This window comes from Ambystoma mexicanum, chromosome 3q (genome assembly GCF_040938575.1).
Source record: "Ambystoma mexicanum isolate Mex_15411 chromosome 3q, UKY_AmexF1_1, whole genome shotgun sequence".
Taxonomy (NCBI): domain Eukaryota; kingdom Metazoa; phylum Chordata; class Amphibia; order Caudata; family Ambystomatidae; genus Ambystoma; species Ambystoma mexicanum.
The window spans coordinates 65,566,823-65,586,223 of record NC_090926.1 but is presented as its reverse complement, the minus strand read 5'-3'; the positions used below and the strand labels follow the sequence as shown (position 1 = coordinate 65,586,223).

Sequence of the window (19,401 nt, the reverse complement as noted above, 5' to 3'; positions counted from 1 at the left end):
CTCTGAATTCTAGGCAATCTAATTGCTGGTCAATATAAGTCGAAACAAGTTGAACCATTTTGTCCATCTAAGACTGAGAAAATGAGGCACATGTATTTACAATAATAAAAAATAAATATAGTTTTACCCAACGCGACCAAGGCCTGATGAATGTCTTTCATCACGTTCCTGTAGAGTTCCTTCTGCCACTCATGTAAAAGCTTCCACTCCATTTCAGAGAAACAGGCCGCAACATCTTGGAAAGTAACTGGGGCCTAGAAAAGGAAAGAGTAGCTCAGGGCAATCATTTAGCAATACATTAATTGACATATAGTGCGACCACAGTCCCTATTTTCATCTCTTTCCCAAATTACAGCTGTGAATCCCAGGAGAAAACAGTGAAATGAGCAAATTGGAGGGACCTCTTTGTCCCTCACAGCCACATCATTCTACATTTCTAGAAGAGGCATTAGATGGAGCACCCCATGGACAAGTATTATAGACTTCGGTGGGCCGATTCATGTCGTAAGCCTTTCTTGGCCGCAAATTGAGTACCATAATTGTGGGTAATAGCACTGGTAATTCTAACACCAGTAACCAAGAGCTCTGAAACAGGGGAAAGATGCAGGCATGCTGTGCTATGTAAAAACACCACATAATAATAATAATAATAATAATAATAATAATAATAATAATAATAATAATAATAATAATAATAATAATAATAATAAGGATCAGAGTGGCTTCCAACATTTCACAACCTTAATGGGAGTTAACCCCAGGACAAGAGGTATGGTTAAGACAACTAACACACAAATAACAATCGCTCCCTCTTGACAAGGTGTTGAAAGTTCCCATTATGTTTGTTAATGGTTATTGCCACAATGTTTAACCAGACCTGCTTAAAAAAGATACAGTCCAATCAAGATACTGTCCGAACCTCATATTGTCTAAAATGTACAACCAAATTAATAGTGATAGGCAAAAAAGGCAATGAGTTTGGAAACTAGCGCTTTCTTGTGCCCCTATCTACAACCTCATTCACTAGTTAATTAAATACTGCTGCTGAGCCAAAGCCTGTCAGGTTAAAATACTGGCAGGGCCGACTCACCCATTTATTATTTGACGACAATGCATTGAGTAACTTTAACTGGGTAATAATAACCCCTATTAGCACATTGCGGTTGTTACTGATCTCCTCTCAGCCAATCAAAATGTTCAGAATACTGTCAATAACTATTACCATTGAATGCATTCAACATAGCTTGACTTCAGAAGCAAACAGGGAAATAGAATGCATTTCCTTGCATACAAAACACAGCAATGCAATTTCCCAGCAAGATATATTTGAAAAAGACACTCCAATTTCCCATGTCAAAGTGAAAGCTAAAACATGGAACAACTATTTCACTTTCAGATTGATTCATATTGTTATGCTTCAACAGTTTATCGTTCATGTTTTATGTATCATGTTGTTCTTTGTACAGCGCTTTGGTGTAAGGCGCTTTATAAATCAATAAAATACAAATACAAATATTGTAAGGAAGGCATGGTATTAAACAGTGAAGACAGACACAAGTGATCACAGTTCAAGGATGTTTATTGAACTTCAAATTGGTTGGTTGAACGCCTATCAAGACCTAAAGCTAAGGATGGGAGCACTGGTCCACCCCCAGGGTCTGGATCCAAAGGCGATGGCCGTGCCCTAGCCACATGAGTGAGAGATCCGCAGGGACTAGCGGGTGAGACACATTTTGGTTTCTCACAATATAGAGAAATCATTTACTTTAACATAAGCATAATGCATGCTCTTGCTAAAATTGTTCCAGTTTACCCAATTTACAATTAAAATGCTTACCCCAGAAAGACAACCTTATAATAGTAAATAATAAAACTACATTTAATTTACTAACACTTTTTGTGTATTTGCTTTACTCACTATTAAACTAAAATGTTTTACTTCACCATCATAACTCCAACACCTATTGCAGTAGTGGCTGTCTGGTCCTTGGGAGGGGCCATTATTGCTTGGGATAATGACCATTGCCCAACTTATCAGTGATGAGGACCCCTCGAGAGGTCTACATGGCTATAATATCACAGAGACTACAGGAATCCAGCACAAAAGGCTACATAAAACTGGGATTTATTATTATCTGTGGTAAACAGGAGAGGTGCACACAATAAGCACCTAGGATCTTAATGCAACTAATTACACTTAAGCAAGTAACAGTTAATAGGGTAAACTGCTTGTAGGTGTGCTTGAGTTAGGATACTATTGCTGGGGTATGCTGCAGAACTAGTAATGATGGGCCCTACAGTAGGCCCATTTTAAAAATAAGTTGAACAGATAAACCAGTATTCTGCGCTTACCAAAACTATTGACTTATGATAAATAGTTGTGGTAAGCGGAGAATACTGGTTTATCTGTTAAACTAATTACACTTAAGTGCTGAGCTGAAATATTAAGGAGCAGGTGTGCTGCATCTTACTATGAGTGAACATGCCTCCATATGCCACTATTTTGATAAGACTGGCACGTGCCTCAAATATATACAAAGCACAAATAATACATAAATTACACGATCTGCAATAAGACACAGAAGCAAGTTATTTACCATAACTTTAATTTAGAATGACAACTCTGGGTCAGATTCTGCAAAATAAGAAAAATGCCATGTTGTGAGGTTAAGGGTCTTATATTTGCATATATACAAAATATGAAGGATATGACAAAGTTACTCACCGTAGTCACTACCTTAATCCTAGTCCATAGTCCCCTTTCCTCCATGCTTGTGGGACATTCCGTCCATCAGAACTTTTTTGTCCTTCATTTATTTTTATGCTGGGCCACCGCACGTGACCGCAGCTCCAACTTCCTGAGCTCCGCCTCACGCATCGCCCTTCAGTCCTTTTCTATCGCCAGGTCCAGGACCATTTAGCAAATTAGAGTACACTTTTTGGAGGGGGTGGCTGGTGGGCGTATAGAGGAAAGGGGACTATGGACCAGTAGTAGGGTAGTCACTACAGTGAGCAACTTTGTCATACTCCTACGTCACATCCCCTTTCCTCCATACTTGTGGGAGATTCCCAAGCACTGACCAAAGGAAAACAGGAGGATGGAATTTCCCTTATTGAAACAAATTCTTAAGAACTGCCTGGCCGAATTGGGCATCAACCCGAGAGCTCAGGTCAAGACAATAATGTCTGCAAAAAGCCAAAGGGGATGCCCACGTACAGCCTTGGCTATGGACTATCAAAAGGATGTAATTTTGGAAGGCAACAGCAGCCGCTTTGCCACAGACCAAATGCGCATAAATGCCCTTTGGTGCCTGAAGGCCTTGTATTTTGTAGGCCTTGGAGGTACATGAAGCTATCCAACGAGATATGGACGCCTTTGAGGCAGGGTTCCCTTTTGGGTCACTGTGATGCTGAAAATGCATTGGAGGGACAGGGCCTCCCTGTCCTTGTTCTGTAGTACTTTTTCGTGTATGTTCTGGGTTATTTTCTGCACAGGAGTCCATCTGGGACTCCTGGCAGTGCAGCTCTTCCCCTTTTTGGTTTGGTGTACAGACCGTTGGGATACCCTTATGGCACCCATGGGTGGGGGTACAACCTTGTACCCATAGTGTATGTGTTTGGGCACCTGTGTGTGGCCCGCAGAGCAGGGTATGGGCTGGTGGCAGCTCCTGCTGCATTTGACAGGTCATCTGAGTATCCTCCATTTTGGGATATCCAGGCCCTGCCATTAGAATCAGTTGATTCCTGATAGATGATAAGATATGGCCTCTTGCTTTCTATTGCCTGTTACCTTGTTTTTCCCAAAGTCCTGGGAAGTCCTGTCTATGTCCCTTCCACCTGAATGGCTGTTGGGTGGAAGTTCCATATATGGTATTGTGGGGAAGTCCAGGCCAGATTGGCTGGAGCCTTCCCAGTGACTGTATGTTGTGGGTACACCCTGTGGGCGGGACCTGGGTGAATGGAGTGTCTGACCAATATGCACTTCTTGTTATGGGTGTCTAGTTTCTGGTATGTGACACAAAGACTGAGACAGCCCTGCCCGAAACTGGTATGAATGCAGTGTGGAGGGATGAATGGCTGGGTACTTGTCCCAATACACATTCCTTGTTGTGAGTGTCTGAGAGGGAGGAGAATGGCCTGAATGCTCTGCGAGCCCGATTGGCGTCCTGCCTGCTGAATGCCCTTCTGAAGTTATTGGTTGCCCGAGTGTGACCTAGCAGAATGAATGAGAGTCCAAACAGTATATCTGGGAGCCTCTCACTGCTAGAAATCGTTCAGAAGCTGAAGTTGATACTTGATGTTTATCCTTGAAGCCCAGCTAGAAGAAGACTTGCTGCTGCATTTGCTTCAACCTGATCCGAACGCTGTCGAGTTGTGGAGGACTGATCCTAGAGAGGACCTGACTAGGAGACCTCTTCCCGAGCTACGAGGGAACATTGGGCACCGCTAACCATCGCCGAAGCTCCCTGGAAGTCAGACCCTCGACAGGCTGCCGACCGGAGAGGGAACATCGGGCACCGCTAACCTTCGCCAAAGCTCCATGGAAGTCAGACCCTCGACAGGCTGCCGACCGGAGACAGGGACCGCCGAGGAGAACGAAGAGAAGCACCGGACATTCTGTCCATCGTCATCGACCAGGGTTTGCGGGTTTGCTATAACCGCTGGAGGCCCGTCGAACCCGTGTTGCCCAGAAGCGAGGACCGTGTGACGCCGACGACCAGAGCCGCAACAATCCACTGATTAAGACATTCGGATCCAAGAACTCTCTCGCCAGCACTGACGACCGCTTTGTCCCGCCGGAGAAAGTCAAGGCCGCTGACGCACCGAGGACAATCTGCCGGTGGGTTTCCCACCATCCGAAGACCGCAGAGACGCCGGACGACTCAACGCCCTTGCTGGGCCAAAGTTCTTCCGTGACTCTTTGCGGCAACAAACCATTGTCGTCGAGGTGCACCACAAGCCTCGTCTTTGCAGGACGTCCACGACCGATCAACGATGAGCACAGCCAGAACAGAAGCTGCTGCCTCGATGCAATCAAACCTTTTTCATCGATGACTCTGGACGCCAAGGTTCACCTTCCTCGAGGCCTATCGACGATCCGTGACTCCTGCCGTAAAGGGGGTCACTCAAGAAGGATCCAGCGACACCTCCTTGAAGAACTCCGCTATTCCAGGTACATTTGGGGTAGTGGAACTATTTAGAAGGAAATAAGACTCATAAAAACAATATATGGACTGGGCTTGTATTATATCTTTATTTACAAGTTGCCCAGGTGGGGGGATCCTCACACAGAACTGTGTCTAGATAACAGAGCCAGTATTCTGCCTATTGTTTTAACCAACCTGCTTTCCTCCTACGTCTATTGTTGGTTCACTTTATTAACTAATTTGTATGATATTTGAACTGAGTACAGTTGATGCATTTTAAAGGAATGAAAGTATAATTGTCAGGTGTAGCCCCAGACAGCACCAGCCCTCATTCACTCGTAAGCGACCTGGAAACCCTCCTTCGAGCGTTTTGCAACATGCAGTACCTTGCTTCAGCCGTCATCGCCTTGGAACTCACGCCGCCTTGTTACCATGGCGACTGTGGCATCCTCTCCACAAGCGCAACGCTATCGCGTCCCACAGAGGAGTAGTCAAGCGAGGTCGTGGCAACCCATTATAACGCTTCCGGGTTGCCGCACTCGCTCCTTCTGATTTTGAATCAAAGCTAGTGTTTGCCCGGTATCTCTTGCTCATGTTCCTTGACCCCCTGTTGTCCATTCTAAAACTTGGTTGTCATTTTGCCTCCCTTGTTACCAACCTCAGTCTGCACTCTTGACATGTCTCAATCTGCTGATTACCAAACCTTTCAATGCCCGCACGCTGCTGACCCCGGAACGTTTACTGACCTGCCTTGTCTTCGGAATACCAAACCATTCAATGCCCGCACGCTGCTGATTCCGGAACGTTTACTGACCTGCTTTGTCTTCGGATTACCAAACCTTTCAATGCCTGCACGCTGCTGACTCCGGAACGTTTATTGACCTGCCTTGTCTTCGGATTACCCAACCTTTTTACTGCACGCAAGCATTGCAACCCTGCATATACAATTGGTCTGCAACTTGGGAGAGCTGTCTGAGACCAAAAGGAACTTTCTGCTCTCTCCTGACCAGCTTGGCATTGCACCTTGTGCTTGGGTCTGACTACATACCCATACTACCTAGAGTGAACCGGCACTACCCTAACTCCAAAGCGCCCGAACTAGAGACTTATAATCAGCGCTCAGGTCGATAGGTTCCTCGTTTCGTCGGGGTAGCATTGGACTAGAGACTGCTGGTTTTCTGCCTAGGCATCCTTGTGCTGTCGGGTTTGAGGGTTAGGTTGGATGGTGCATGAGGTCCTCGGTAGTATTTGTCTTATGACCCACAGTGGTAAGTCATATCCATCTTAGTTCATTACTTCTTGTTGAAGTGTCACTACCTCGTATTCCTTATTGTACCTTGTTCTTGTTCTGGTTCTTGGGAGGTTTTTGTTCTGATATAAGGTATTTCCTTTTCTGCAGTCAACGGTGTTCGAGCCCTTCAACAGCGAATGCAGTGATTCCATCTTTCGGCTAATTGATTCCTTTGTAGTTTAATTAGAAATACAAAGGGATACATTGGTAGGAAAAACTACAGCTACGCTTCTAGTTCTTCTACCGGACTATCAGCTCAGGACCCGGCATTTCCTGACAATAATTGTGGTACCACATAGAAACTGTATATATTTACCAATTTCGATTATCTTGAGCACAAAGTGTGTTATTGTGATTGTGTACATAACTTGAGCCTATTCATATAAAGAATGGTGTTATCACTAACATAGCATGTGGACATTCCTTTGTGGGTGCTTGGGGACTACACTGTACTTAAGAACCAGCCTGCATCACCTCCTGAGAGCTTAAGCCTTGATTGCTCGTCCATAGCTACCCTATAGAGAATCTTGGCTGGGGTACTCTATGCTTCCACTCTGCCATAAAGAGAGCAGGAGTACAGACACCCCCCCTTCAGTCTTCACATTCACCGAACGTAACGAAGAGTTGTGAAGTTCGCTTGTTCTGTCGAAGTAAAACTTGAGAGCTCATCTGACGTTTAGGTTGTGTAAAACCCTCTCTGCATCGGAGACCGGGTTTGGGAGGAAAACCGGTAAGGTTATTGACTTGTAAGTGGAACTCAGAGGCAACTTTGGGAAGTAAAGAAGGATGAGTATGAAGCACAGCCTTATCCTCGTGGAAAGTCAGGAACGGATGTTCGACAGAGGGCTTAAAGCTCACTTATTCTTCTCGCAGATGTTACTGCAATCAAGAAGGCCACTTCCAAGAAAGGTATTGGGAAATAGCCATAGGTTCAAAAGGCTTATGACACAATGCGGTGAAGACCTTATTCAAATACCATTTTGGATGAGGAGGCCTAACCGGAGGAAAAAGATGAAGAAGATCTGCAAAATGTCTCTTGATAACTGGGTTTGCCAGTGAAAAAGACCAACTGTCTGTAGACAGATAAGCCACAATGGCGCATAGGTATCTCCTACATGAGAAGACATGGATGCCAGATGCTGCAAGGTCAGATATAAAAAGCCTTTCATGGATCAAGCTGCTTAGCTAGACACCAGTGACAAAATTGAAGCCATTTGCTCTCATGCTGAGCCCTCGTAGAAGGCTTACATGCCACCTGAATTATGCGCATGTTATGTTCTAAAAGGTTGAACTGCGCTGGGGACCGGAACTCTGGTACCAGGCCGCCAAGCTGAAGGATTATGGGGAGGGTTGCCACAACTGGTGATTGCTCTTGTGACGAAGGTCAGGAATCTGCAGCAAACTGATTGGGTTGCGCACCGACAGGTGCTGCTGTTCCGAAAACCAGAACCTGGCTAGCAACCAAGGAGCTATGAAGAGGAGAGTGCAGTTGGAAGCACTCTTTAGTTGAACGGCTGGAGTACCTCATTGCTGGAATATCTTGGTGAGAACATCAGTATTCATCTCCCACTCATAATTTGCCACATTGGTGGCTGAGGGAGTCTGCTGCCACATTGAAGTGACCCGGAATGTGCACTGCTTGAAGCCAGACATTGTGCTGGATCACCCAATTTCCGAATTTGGATAGCTAGATCCACCAGAGGAGGAGAACTGGTGCCCCCTTTTTGTTGATGCAGAACATGACTATGGAATTGTTTGTGTGAATTCGGAAAACACGGTTGATAATAGTGGGCCGTCCACAAATCGTACACCTCGAGGTGATGCACAGTTGCCCCCACCCTAGAAGGGAGGAGTCTGTAGTAACCTTTACTTGTGGGCAGGGCTCCAAAAAGGAGGTTCCCACCGAAAGGTTGCTGGCGGAAGACCACCTTTGAAGATCCGCCATCATGGAAGATGGAACTGGAATCATCTTGGAATCCGGATCCAAAACCTGAGACCAGCAGCTCCGAAGATCGAGCTGAGTGCACCTCATTTTCAGTTGTCCAAGAGGTAGAGCTAACACGCATGAGGCCATAAGTCCAAAGAGTCTCTGGAACCACCAGGCCGACATGTGGGAGAACTACAGGAAAAGCTGGCACGTGGTTGACAGGTTTACAATCCTGTCCTTCATCAGAAACACTTTGGTTCTGACAGTTTCCCAACAGAAACCTAGAAAGATCAGGTCTTGAGCAACCATCATTGACGATTTTTGCCAGTTCACCGACAGCCCAGGATGGAACATGAGCTGGAGGAGTGACTGAAGATTGGCTGTTGCAGTTTGTGGGCAAGGACTGCGCAGGAGCTAATCGCCCAAATATGGAAATACATGAACTCCCTTCAGTCTGAGGAATTCTGCGATGACTGCCAGTATCTTCGTATAAACACACGGTGCCAAACGGAAGCACTCGATACTGGAAGTGTTCCGTTCCCATGGAGAACCGCATAGATTTGCGATGCGGGGATCCAGATCAGGATATGCATAAAATTGACAAAACCTTCTCTTTGAGCACTTGGATATTATGCTTTAATTATTTTTGACGTAGCCTATACAAAGCCTGTATAGGTGAAACATTTGCAAGTGCACCTGTTGGTTAATGTTGGATGGTAGTTCATGTTATAATGTGGTGTGCCAAATGAAGTATAACACTTTTTGCTGATTTAAACAGATGTCTTTGAAATCATTTTTTCCAGTGATATCAACATACTTATGAATATTAAAGTTGCTTTTATCACAGCGCACCTTCATATATGAGAGTGCTTTCATTTGTCTTTATAGAAGGAAAGTCATCACAGAATGACACTTTTCTTTTTTATATGGAGTCCAGAAGTATGCCATATTATATATAGATGCAAGGGTTTTGATTTAATTGTGATTCCACAATCCATTACAAAGAGGTAAGTATACTAAATCCACCCAGCAAGGCTTGTTTTTATAAAAGGGGAATCAAAGAACGCTTTTAACGTGTTATGGAAATAATGCTGCAAAAAAGAAAAGAAAAAAAACACAAGCTCCACAGTGAAGAAAGGGGGTGGACAATCTCTTTCCATAAATTGAACTCACGACTACTTCCTCAAAGAGGCACTATCATCACCCGCAATGGTATGCAGGCTAAACAGACCCTGACGTTACTATTATGTACAATAGCAGAAAAACAGAACATTTTAAAGTTAAGCACTTCCAAGAGTAGAAGTCCAATGAGCACCTGTAAAAGTGTTCCTGGTATACCACCTGACAAAACAAACATGAATTCAATGCCACAATACAGCCAAAACACCTGTGTGGCGCTCCAATCACGACTAAGGTACAGCAAAACTTTACAATTATATTGACTAGTGAAAGGATGTCACCGTTAGTAGACAGAAGAGGTTAAACCCTTTGCATGCAATAAGCCGCTGACCCCAAAGAAAAAAGCACACAAGCCACGTAAACATATACATGCTGCTCTGAGCCTCTGATTAAGCAAGGGTGTACGCATTCAGTGCATTAAGCAGGTGGGATGCTCTATTCACAAGAGACTCTGACACTAGAGTTGTCCAACTCCAGGCCTCGAGGGCGGGAAGTTTGTTGGATTTTCAGGATAGCCCTCATTAATATACGTGAGCTAATTTTGCATGCAATGATTCTAAACGTATGCACATTTATCTCATGAATATCAATAAGGGATATCCTGAAAACCTGACAGGTTTGCGGCCCTCAAGGAGACCAACCACAAAGCAAAAGAACAGCGACCAGGGGTCTATCAATGCAAAAGACGACTCATGAGAGTCACATTTACCTAGCCACCATTGTATCGGATCATTATAAAACGTTTTATTCCACACACTTAAGCCATTGAAACACTCCCTTACTATATACATGCAGAGTGGGAGCTATCACTAGGCGAGGTTAGTCCTTTGCCTAACGTGCCACAGGAAGGGGCGCCAATCAGCAAGCATTGTGTTCATACTGCAACCCTTTGAACTATTTGTGTTTTACTTTCGAAAATGCTTGCAAACTGCAACCACTGATCAGGTGTTGAGAGGTGGGGTCTGTCCAGGGCTCCATACAGGGTCATGGATGAGAGCGCTCACAGGCCCCAGTCACCTCAGCGCCAGTTTCAGAGATTTAATTATGTGAACCACGCCTATGGCCAATGGCCATAGAGGCCCACACAAAATAGGCACACCAACAAGCAACAACGCTGCCTTAGAATCAAGCGCAACAAACGAGCAGGTAAGAAGCATCAAGAACAACATATATAAAGAACAGAATGAGCCCGGGGGCAAGAACAAAGGCAGTTCAAAGGTCAGTCCAAATCATGTAGCAAGATGGTCAGCAAAGGGTTCATTTGAAGATAAAGGTCTGAAGTGCTCGCTTATATACCAGCGGTGAGGTTGGGGTAAGGGTGGGGGTGGGCGGGTCATTTCATAGACTAGGAGCAATAGAGTAGAGGGCTAATCTGCCCGCTATTTCCAGATTCATTTGGGGAGTTGCCAACAGGCAAGCATTGTTTGAACGGATTGTGCGCACACAAGATTTAAAGAATAGTCTGGACTTAAGATATGACAGACTTCTGCCATACCCACATTAGTGTACAATGGTGGCAACTCGAAACGCAAGACGCCAGTGCAGTGCGCGGTGAGCTTCCGTAACACGATCCCTGCGTGTCAGTTGATTAGTAACTCTGGCTGCACCATTTTTCAGTGCTTGAAGATTAGAGAGGTTTCTCTGGGCGCAACCATGTACGAGGCTACCAAAGTAGTCAGTCTTGGAGCCCACAATGGCAGAGGCCAACGCTGCAAAGTTTTCATTAGAGAGGTAATGGCGTATACGGCAGAGCAGCTTTAAATAGTAGGAAGTTGAAGAAAGTTTATGGATGGTTTGAGCCTTCTTAGAGAGAGAGAGTGGCATCAAGGTATTTTCCCAGAGTTGCAACCTTTCCATCCACTGGGATGATACAGCCTGCAATCAAACTCTTAAATTCTTGTGGGTGCATTTACCCAGTCCCTTCTGAGTACCCAAAATCACAGGTTCTGTCTTTGAGTCATTTAATTCCAGCCCGTTGAATGACATTCAGCTCTGGATGGAAATGTAGATTTTTATAAATATTGGTGTTTTCCTGCCTGTAAGCCCCAGTAAGATGTAGCAGGACTTGCGTGTCATCGGCGAAGTTGGTATCAAGTACACAGAGACGGGCCTAGATGTCAAAAAGGGGCTTAGTAAAAGGATTACGGGCCTCACCATAAATTGGGTGGAGTGGTAAAAATGTGACGTAACGCTATTGCCGCTGCATCACGCTTCACCCATCTATTAGTTGGGCGGAAAGTCGCCCAGCTTTACCTCCAGGTAAATCTGGCGAGTTCCTGCCCATTTGCGGTGCTATTACCATGGCACAAATTGCTCCGCAGTGATATCGCCCAGCATGCCCCACAGAGTCCTATGGACTCTTAATAAAATGGGGACTTACAGCCTTACTGCAACTCGGGATCCGGCGCTAATAGCGCCAAACTGAGTTGCGGGCATGCTATTTGCGCTGGCGGTATGCCGGCGGATTGACTGCTGGGATATCGCTAAGTTTGGGTGAGGCCCTATATAAATGGTAAGGCAAGAAGAAGGAGGCCTGTGAGACTCTGCACACTAAGTCAACGGGGACGGCTGCAGCAGATTCACTGAAGACTCTAGCAGGACGGCGAGATAAGAAAGAATGTACCCAGTGTACAGCAATAACCGAGAGGTTAACTGAAGATCGAAGTCTAACAGTCAGGGTGTCATAATCTACCAGGTCAAAGGCCTACCCAGTAGGTTATATTTTTCTAGATAAGACTGTAGGTAGGCCACCTTATGAATGACTTTCAGTACAGTAAGAACGGCCCGTTTGATATTGGACGATGGTTAGTTGCTATGCTAGGGTTAAGGGAAGGTTTTTTTATTAAGGGAATTATCGTCAAGCTAGTTTAATCGAAGCTGGTACAGAGGCAGTGGCAAAGAGCCATTAATACATTTAGTAATAAGTGGGATAAGAGAGACAGCACACTCCTTCACAATGGCAGCCGGCCAGGGATCTTACATACTGTGAGCTTGAGAGAGGCTATGATGTCTATAACCTCCTGTTCTGTCACCGTAAAAAATTCAAAAGTATGTAATGTCAACTGTAACACCTTCACTACAACTGGGAAGAGAGATGACACTAGTTTGTTTTTTAGCAATAGCCAACTTCATATTCTGTATTTTATCCATTAACGCATTCTGAATGGATATGGGGATTGGATTCTGAGGGTTAACATCTCGGGATTCCATCTTTCTAAGAAAGGATACCCCGAGGCCTTTTGACCAGCCCCATCTGCATCAATCAGAAGAAGCGGCAACCATAAAGACGGAACACCGCCATGAAATCCAAGGAAACCAAACAACACAGCCTGCCGAACAGGAACAGCGAGCCAAGCAACCCCGTCATGGGACCGGAGAGCAGGAGAAGAAATCCTGGGGACCAGCATCAGGGATGTGTGAAACGAGACCTCCAACTGCAACCCCACGGGGGACACAATGCAAACCCATGGACCAGGGAGCACCCGCAGCCGACAGAACCAGGGACGAGGGGAAACCACCCGAGGCAAACCCCCACCCCACAAACCAGAACTTCCTCAAGAGGCAACATCCGCCCGGCAGCCAAACCAGAGGCCCAGGCACAAAGGGACCAGAGCTCCAACTCCAAGGACACAAATCAAGGCAGAGCAGTGGCCCCAATACCACAGCCCGGCCCTCCAGGGAGAACCCTGAAGATAACAGGACCAGGTGAGCTGCACACAAGCCAACCAGGCGAACAAGCCCCAGATGACCTGTTACGGACGCTTTACATAGCTTGCAGTACTATTGTTTCTGTTCTGTGCATGAAAGCATGCAGTGCTCCTGTCCATCCAATAGCCGTTCCATGTGCCAGGCAAAGCTTGTACTGCGGCTCCATGGAACGTTCCTCTTCTCTGGGAGCAAAGCCTACCCAGCTTCCCATAATGTACCTGTTCTGTGTGTCAGTTATGCCTTCCCTTCTGCATGAATATGCCCTGCCAGTTATCTCTGAGGACGAAAGCTTTGATGCCGCTTGTTTGTTTTATTATGTTTTATTATTTGTATTGCGCACCAGACCCATGGGTATCCGGGCGCATAGCATAAGATAACTTCCAGCCTAGTAAACGCTTGTTCTGCGTTTGTTTCATGAATAAGGAAATGCTGCTCAACTGGTGCCTGTGCTGTTTAGGGTGTGTGGAAAAACGTTCCGACTTGCCATTCTGCAATGGGATGTGCTGTTCACCTTTCTAGTACTTCCAGTTGAGAAAAGGTCCTACTGGTCTTTTTTTCTCATTGTATTTTTCATTTATGGATTTGTAGCACGCAAGGTGGGAGGACACTGCAAACAGTATTGCCTCTAGGCACAATAGAACAAATGTTTCAATTGCCCTTCTGAAAGCCGCAAGGCCAGGTAGGAGTCAAATAGAGAGGAACAAGGTCTCGCAATGCTTTGACCAAAAACGTTCTGTTGCCTCTTGTATTATATTTAGAGTGTGTCACCATTAGAAGATTCACACTTGCAGAGCGGATGACTCTTGTACGCAGACGTTTATCTACCAAATCATCAAGAAATATGAACACCAGACAGCAAATCTTAAACATGATCCGACTATCAATCAGCAACCAATGGATGATGCTGATGCTGCAAGAAAATGGAATTAAGCCTTTCGAGACTACAATTCCACCTGATGGCAGTGTTATGGTCCAACTAATACATTTGATGTGCCAGAAAGGGAGACCTATATGAATGACCAAATCCAGTCTTGCATTTATATGCGAACCTGCCACAGAATGATAGAGGTCCTTTGGAATTAAGGATCTTAATTGACAAAGCTTAAAAAAATGAGTCTTTAACCACAGCAGCAAAATGGGTGGCCAGGCTAATATTGGCCTCCTAATATACCCTGTAACTTTCTCAGAAAAGTTAGGCTGGTGGCCAAGGAGAGACGTTTAATCAGGAAGGTAGCCTCGGCCCCCAACAGATGTTATGGTAAATGACGTAAAGAGTACCCTGACACCACAAGTTATGTTATGTTATTTTAATTTATACCACACACTAATACCCAGTCTGAAGGCTCTCACGTGGCTCTGCAAGAAAGAAGACAGGGTTGCTTAGTGAGGGAAAAATGATAGGTTTGGTCCAGAACCAAGATCAATTGGTGTCTGTGTGTGTTGGCCTGCAGGTGGTAGGTTGCGTGCACCTGTTTGTTATATACGTACGGGTAAGGTTCAATGCCCGGGATGTTTTCTGTGGGGCTGTTTGTTGTGTTGGGATGTGTCTGTGTGTTCTATGTGTAGATTGCTGGCAGTTAGGGTTGTGCGCACTGGCTTGTTCTATCCGTACGGGTAAAGTCCAATGCCTGCAATGTTTCTATGTGACTTTGTTTTATGTTGGGGTGTGTATGTTTTTTATGGGTAGAATGGGAGGGGTCCGGGTTTGTTTGTTGTAAGTGCGTGTTGCTTGTGTTGGGTGTGTGTTAGGGTATAAATTGGCTAGCCCTGTGTTTGGGAGGTGGGTTTGAGGAAGCAGAAGCGGGGTGGTTAGTGCTTTGGCTACTTGCTAAATTCTTCCATGTGGCTAATCTACACAGTCCTATCTGTCGTGACAAATGACTAATCTCCATAATTCTATCCAAATGTGACCCATGGCTAAACTTCACAATTATATGGGTGACCCGTGGTTAATCTTCTCAGTTCTGTCTGACGCATGGCTAAACATCATAATTCTGTCCAAGTGTGGTGCATGCATAATCTTATGATTTCACTCTATGTGTGACGCATGGTTAATCTTCACAATTTTATCCAAGTCTGATGCACGGGTAATCTTCACATTTCATTGTAAGTGTGATGCATGTTTAATCTTCACATTTCATTCTAAGTGTGACGCATGGTTAATCTTCACATTTCTCTCTAAGTGCGATGCATGGTTAATTTTCACAGGTCTATCCGGATGGGACGCGTGTCTAAAAACCACAATTCACTCCAAGTCTTAGGCGTGGCTAAATCACACATTTCACTCCAGGTGTGACGCATGGTTAATCTTCACAATTCTATACAAGTCTGACGCATGGCCAGACTTCACATCTCACTCTAAGCGTGATGCATGGCTAAACTTCACAGTTCTATCCGGATGGGACGCGTGAGAAAATCACAATTCACTCTCAATGGGACGCCAGGTTAAACTTCACCTGGGTGAACTCCTAAATTGGAGGCAGAACAGTAAATGCAAAACACCTAGATGTGAGATATCTGGTTAGAGGGAGAACGCCTAAGTATAAAACATGACAGACAAATAAAACCAGCTACGGGTTGGTACATAACAGTGATAGAAATAATATTAACTAGCTGGCTAATTTTGGTATGCTAGGTGAGAAGAGTTGCAGGGCTTTTTGGAATACAGTGATTACTGTAGTCCCCACCAAGACCACACTTACCTTGTCAGTCGCTGCTGGTTGACGGCTGTCTACTGGCTTCCCAGACGAAGACGGGCTAACACGGTCTGGAGCCGCTTCTTCAGGAGCTGCCCTTTGCCGCCGAGTCCTTCACCGAGGGCGGCCCGGGCAGAGGGGCTACCCTGTTAGGATGTCTTAAGTGTGGCCTAGGACCCAATCAGAGTCAGCGTTCAGGGAGGGATGGGGTCATAAAGAGAGGCAGGGGAGCAGACAAAACAAACACAGAGAAGGACATTTTTCGCATTAAAATGAACAATAAAGTCAAATTTAGCCGAGGGCTGGTTGGGGCCGCAGGGGCTGGGGAAAAGCAATTACAAGTGTGCTGCAGGCTGATAGACTCCTGGCACTAACGCAAGAGAAAGGAACACCACATTGGTTTTAGAAATACAGTTGCAAATAATGATTTATGAAGGAAGGCATTTATGGAGATGCTCCGCCTAATATAAATGGAAATTGAATTCCATAGATGAGCACCCTCCCCTGGGGCCAGACAATGTTTAAGTAACTATAGTAGACCCAGATTAGCTGATCACATTTTACGAAAAATAGAATAGAAGAACCAGGATGGGAAAGGGAGTTACAGGCAATATATATGCCTTAAATATTATGTGCTATTTCGCCAGAAACAAGTGAAGTCTGGCCAAGAAGGGTGACCTATTGCAGGAGCAACGCAAAAAAAAATAAAAATGAAATGCTGGAGAATTTTGAGTAATCAGAAGACATGTACACCTATACTCAGGAAGACCTCAATAGTGTGAGTTAGCATAATTGATGACGGGGGACAAATAAGAGTACCCCTGTTTTGGAATGTAACAGAGACCTCACCAAAAGCAGGCAGAGTAAAGGGTTGGCAAAGTCATCTAGGGAATCACTTGTAGGCACCCAAATCCGAATTCTTATCCCCTTGTATATCCATTTTTCTGCACTAGAAAAAGGGAGGAGCAATCGCCAGAACTCAAGGAGACAATGATAAGTGCCATGTTCAACATACTAGTGCACTGTTTGATGTTCTAGTGCCATGTTGGTTCTGGTAGCCAGCATTAAAAATGTGCAGCAGAGCACAAGAATACCTGTGCTCAGACTGGTGTCCAATGTCTTCCACCACACACATGGTGATCCATCCCCACTCTGTGCAGAGGCACATCAGAAAAAAAGGGAGAAGTGTGACAGAGGGGAGACACAGTATTGGTTGCACTCCTCCAAGCAATTCTTCAGAGTTTGTCTGAATGAACAGAACAATGGGTAATGAGTGAAATAATATATTTAAAAAAAGGGGGGTTATAATGACAGTGGCAGGCATGTGACCTGTGCATACGGCCAGGAAACATTTTTGCTTCTGGTAAGGAGTCAAAGGCCTCTGAGTAAATGAAATGCACTCCCTCTGGGATACCTTTCCTTGTAGTTCAGCGCTGCTGTATTTGCACTGTTTGATGCCTGATATCTAACGATTTCTGATAGAAAGTTCAGTATACACTAGAGTAGAAGAGTGAATGGCTGGGGCTAACAGTGGGCGTTTATTATTTTTTTTTATTATTTATTTATTTGAAGCTTATATAGCGCGCCAAAGGAATCGGGGTGCTTTCTTACAGAGTGTAGAGGTACAGTTTTTGCATAGCAGGTACAAGACAAACAAAGTGAAGACAACGGGCCTCATTACATGTTGTGCTGTAAAAATCGGCATTTACCGGCATTGGCGCTATTAACGTGTCCGCCTTGGCAAGAGGGCACTAATAGCGTAACATTACGAGTATGCGGACACGAGCATAGCGCCATGCCGGTAATGACCCTACCACCATGCCGCAAAAGACCCCAAAAAGTCCCTTACCGGCATCGACGAAAGTGCTGATAGCACTTCCGCCCTCACTCTACACGCAAATAGTGGTCACCGTTAAATAGCGGAACCGGAAATAGCACCATCGCACAGGAACGGGAAAGAGCATGGCGGCCATCTTTAAAAACACAATCCATTGCCATCCTCTGCCCCCCGGACCTGTTTTGAGTACTTCGCCATTGGAAAGCCACAAGGACACCCTCGCCATGCCGAAGGCTATAAAAAAAGAAACAACCGACCGCCAGCGCAAGCAGTTTTCCACCGAGGAGCTAACAATGCTCACAGAGACCCTAGCAGCGAATGCCGACGTGGTATTTGCGTGCGACATGCGTCGGGAGACCCTTATCCGCAAGAAGGCAATCTGGGCAGAGGTTGCCCTGAAAGTGAGTGCAGTGGGCACCACCACCCGCACTGTCTGTAAGTGCCGAAAGCGGTGGGATGATCTCCGCCTCCGGGTCAGAGGCATCCTGTCTGCAAACCACAACAATAGCCACTGCAGGTGGATCTGAATCGCCGATGAAATTAAAAGAGTGGGAGGAGACCTGCGCCAACATGATTGGAGTAGAATCGATTGAGGGAGTCGGGAGCATGGAGCATGGTGTGGCAACTACATCTGATGGAGGTGAGTGTACACATGAAAGTATGCACTGTGAATGCTGAGTTCCTCCCCAAATGTGAGCCCAGATTCAACTCATGTATGCGCAAACATCCATACATGCATAAAACCCTGGCCATGTCAATGCCAAACCCAAAAACACACACATGCACGCATCACCAGAGACAACTGCCACACAGAAGCATGCATGGATGACCCACTCAACAATCACATCACCTGCATCCCTACCAATGAAGTCCCAATGCTCACAACTGCTAGAAAAATGTATTGTGCATGACGTACATTGAACCGTCACCAATGCCATCCCCCTCTTTGTCCCCAACAGGCTCAGATACAGACAGTGATGAACCTGGCACCCCCTGCCACTAAAAAAGCAAGGCCATAGGACACAAGGGACACTCCCACATCATCAACGGGCAAAGAGAGAAGATTTCCCATGTCGAGTGCCAAAAATCAGCAGAGCACCACTGCTGCCATACCGCTGTGCACACCAGCAACAACTGGCCCACCTTCTGAAGTGAACCCCCCACCACAGAATCCAGCCACGTAGGGCCCACCCTCTGCTGCAGCAAGTTCCACAGGAGAGGCGGCAGCCACAGCGCGGCTCTCGGATGTGGATGAGCCGATAGATTTGCCCATGGGCATGCACACCCCAACCCACCCCGGAACCCCCGAGGCAAATCCACCGCAGACACCTGGGTCCAGTGTCAATGGCCAGTTCGGCGAGGACAACATTGGAGGGTTCAGTAGCCCACCGGTGGCTTCACCAGATGTCCAGCTTACTGAGGAAGGCGCAGCAGTCACACCACGGGAACGCCACAGTGACCTTGACCTGGCCAGCATCAGGCAGCGCCAACAGGAGATAACTGTGCTGGTTGGGCAACATTTCGAAGAGGCTGCCCGTCTCAGGGGGGAGATGGCAGAGATGGCCAGGCAATCAAGAGAGGCAATTGAAGCCTGCACAAGAAGGCTGTGTGGGGAG

At 45.8% G+C, this 19,401-nt stretch overlaps 1 protein-coding gene across 2 annotated transcripts in view; it reads right to left on the bottom strand.

The window, feature by feature from the left end:
* The window catches only part of LOC138582126 (zinc finger protein 684-like), a 154,318-nt gene that overhangs the window by 130,704 nt on the left and 4,213 nt on the right, over positions 1-19,401 (bottom strand). For both annotated transcript variants that reach the window (XM_069653126.1, XM_069653127.1), the window contains exon 2: positions 128-254. In XM_069653126.1, coding sequence (XP_069509227.1) covers positions 128-254 — 127 coding nt within the window. The remainder of the gene's footprint in view (positions 1-127; positions 255-19,401) is intronic.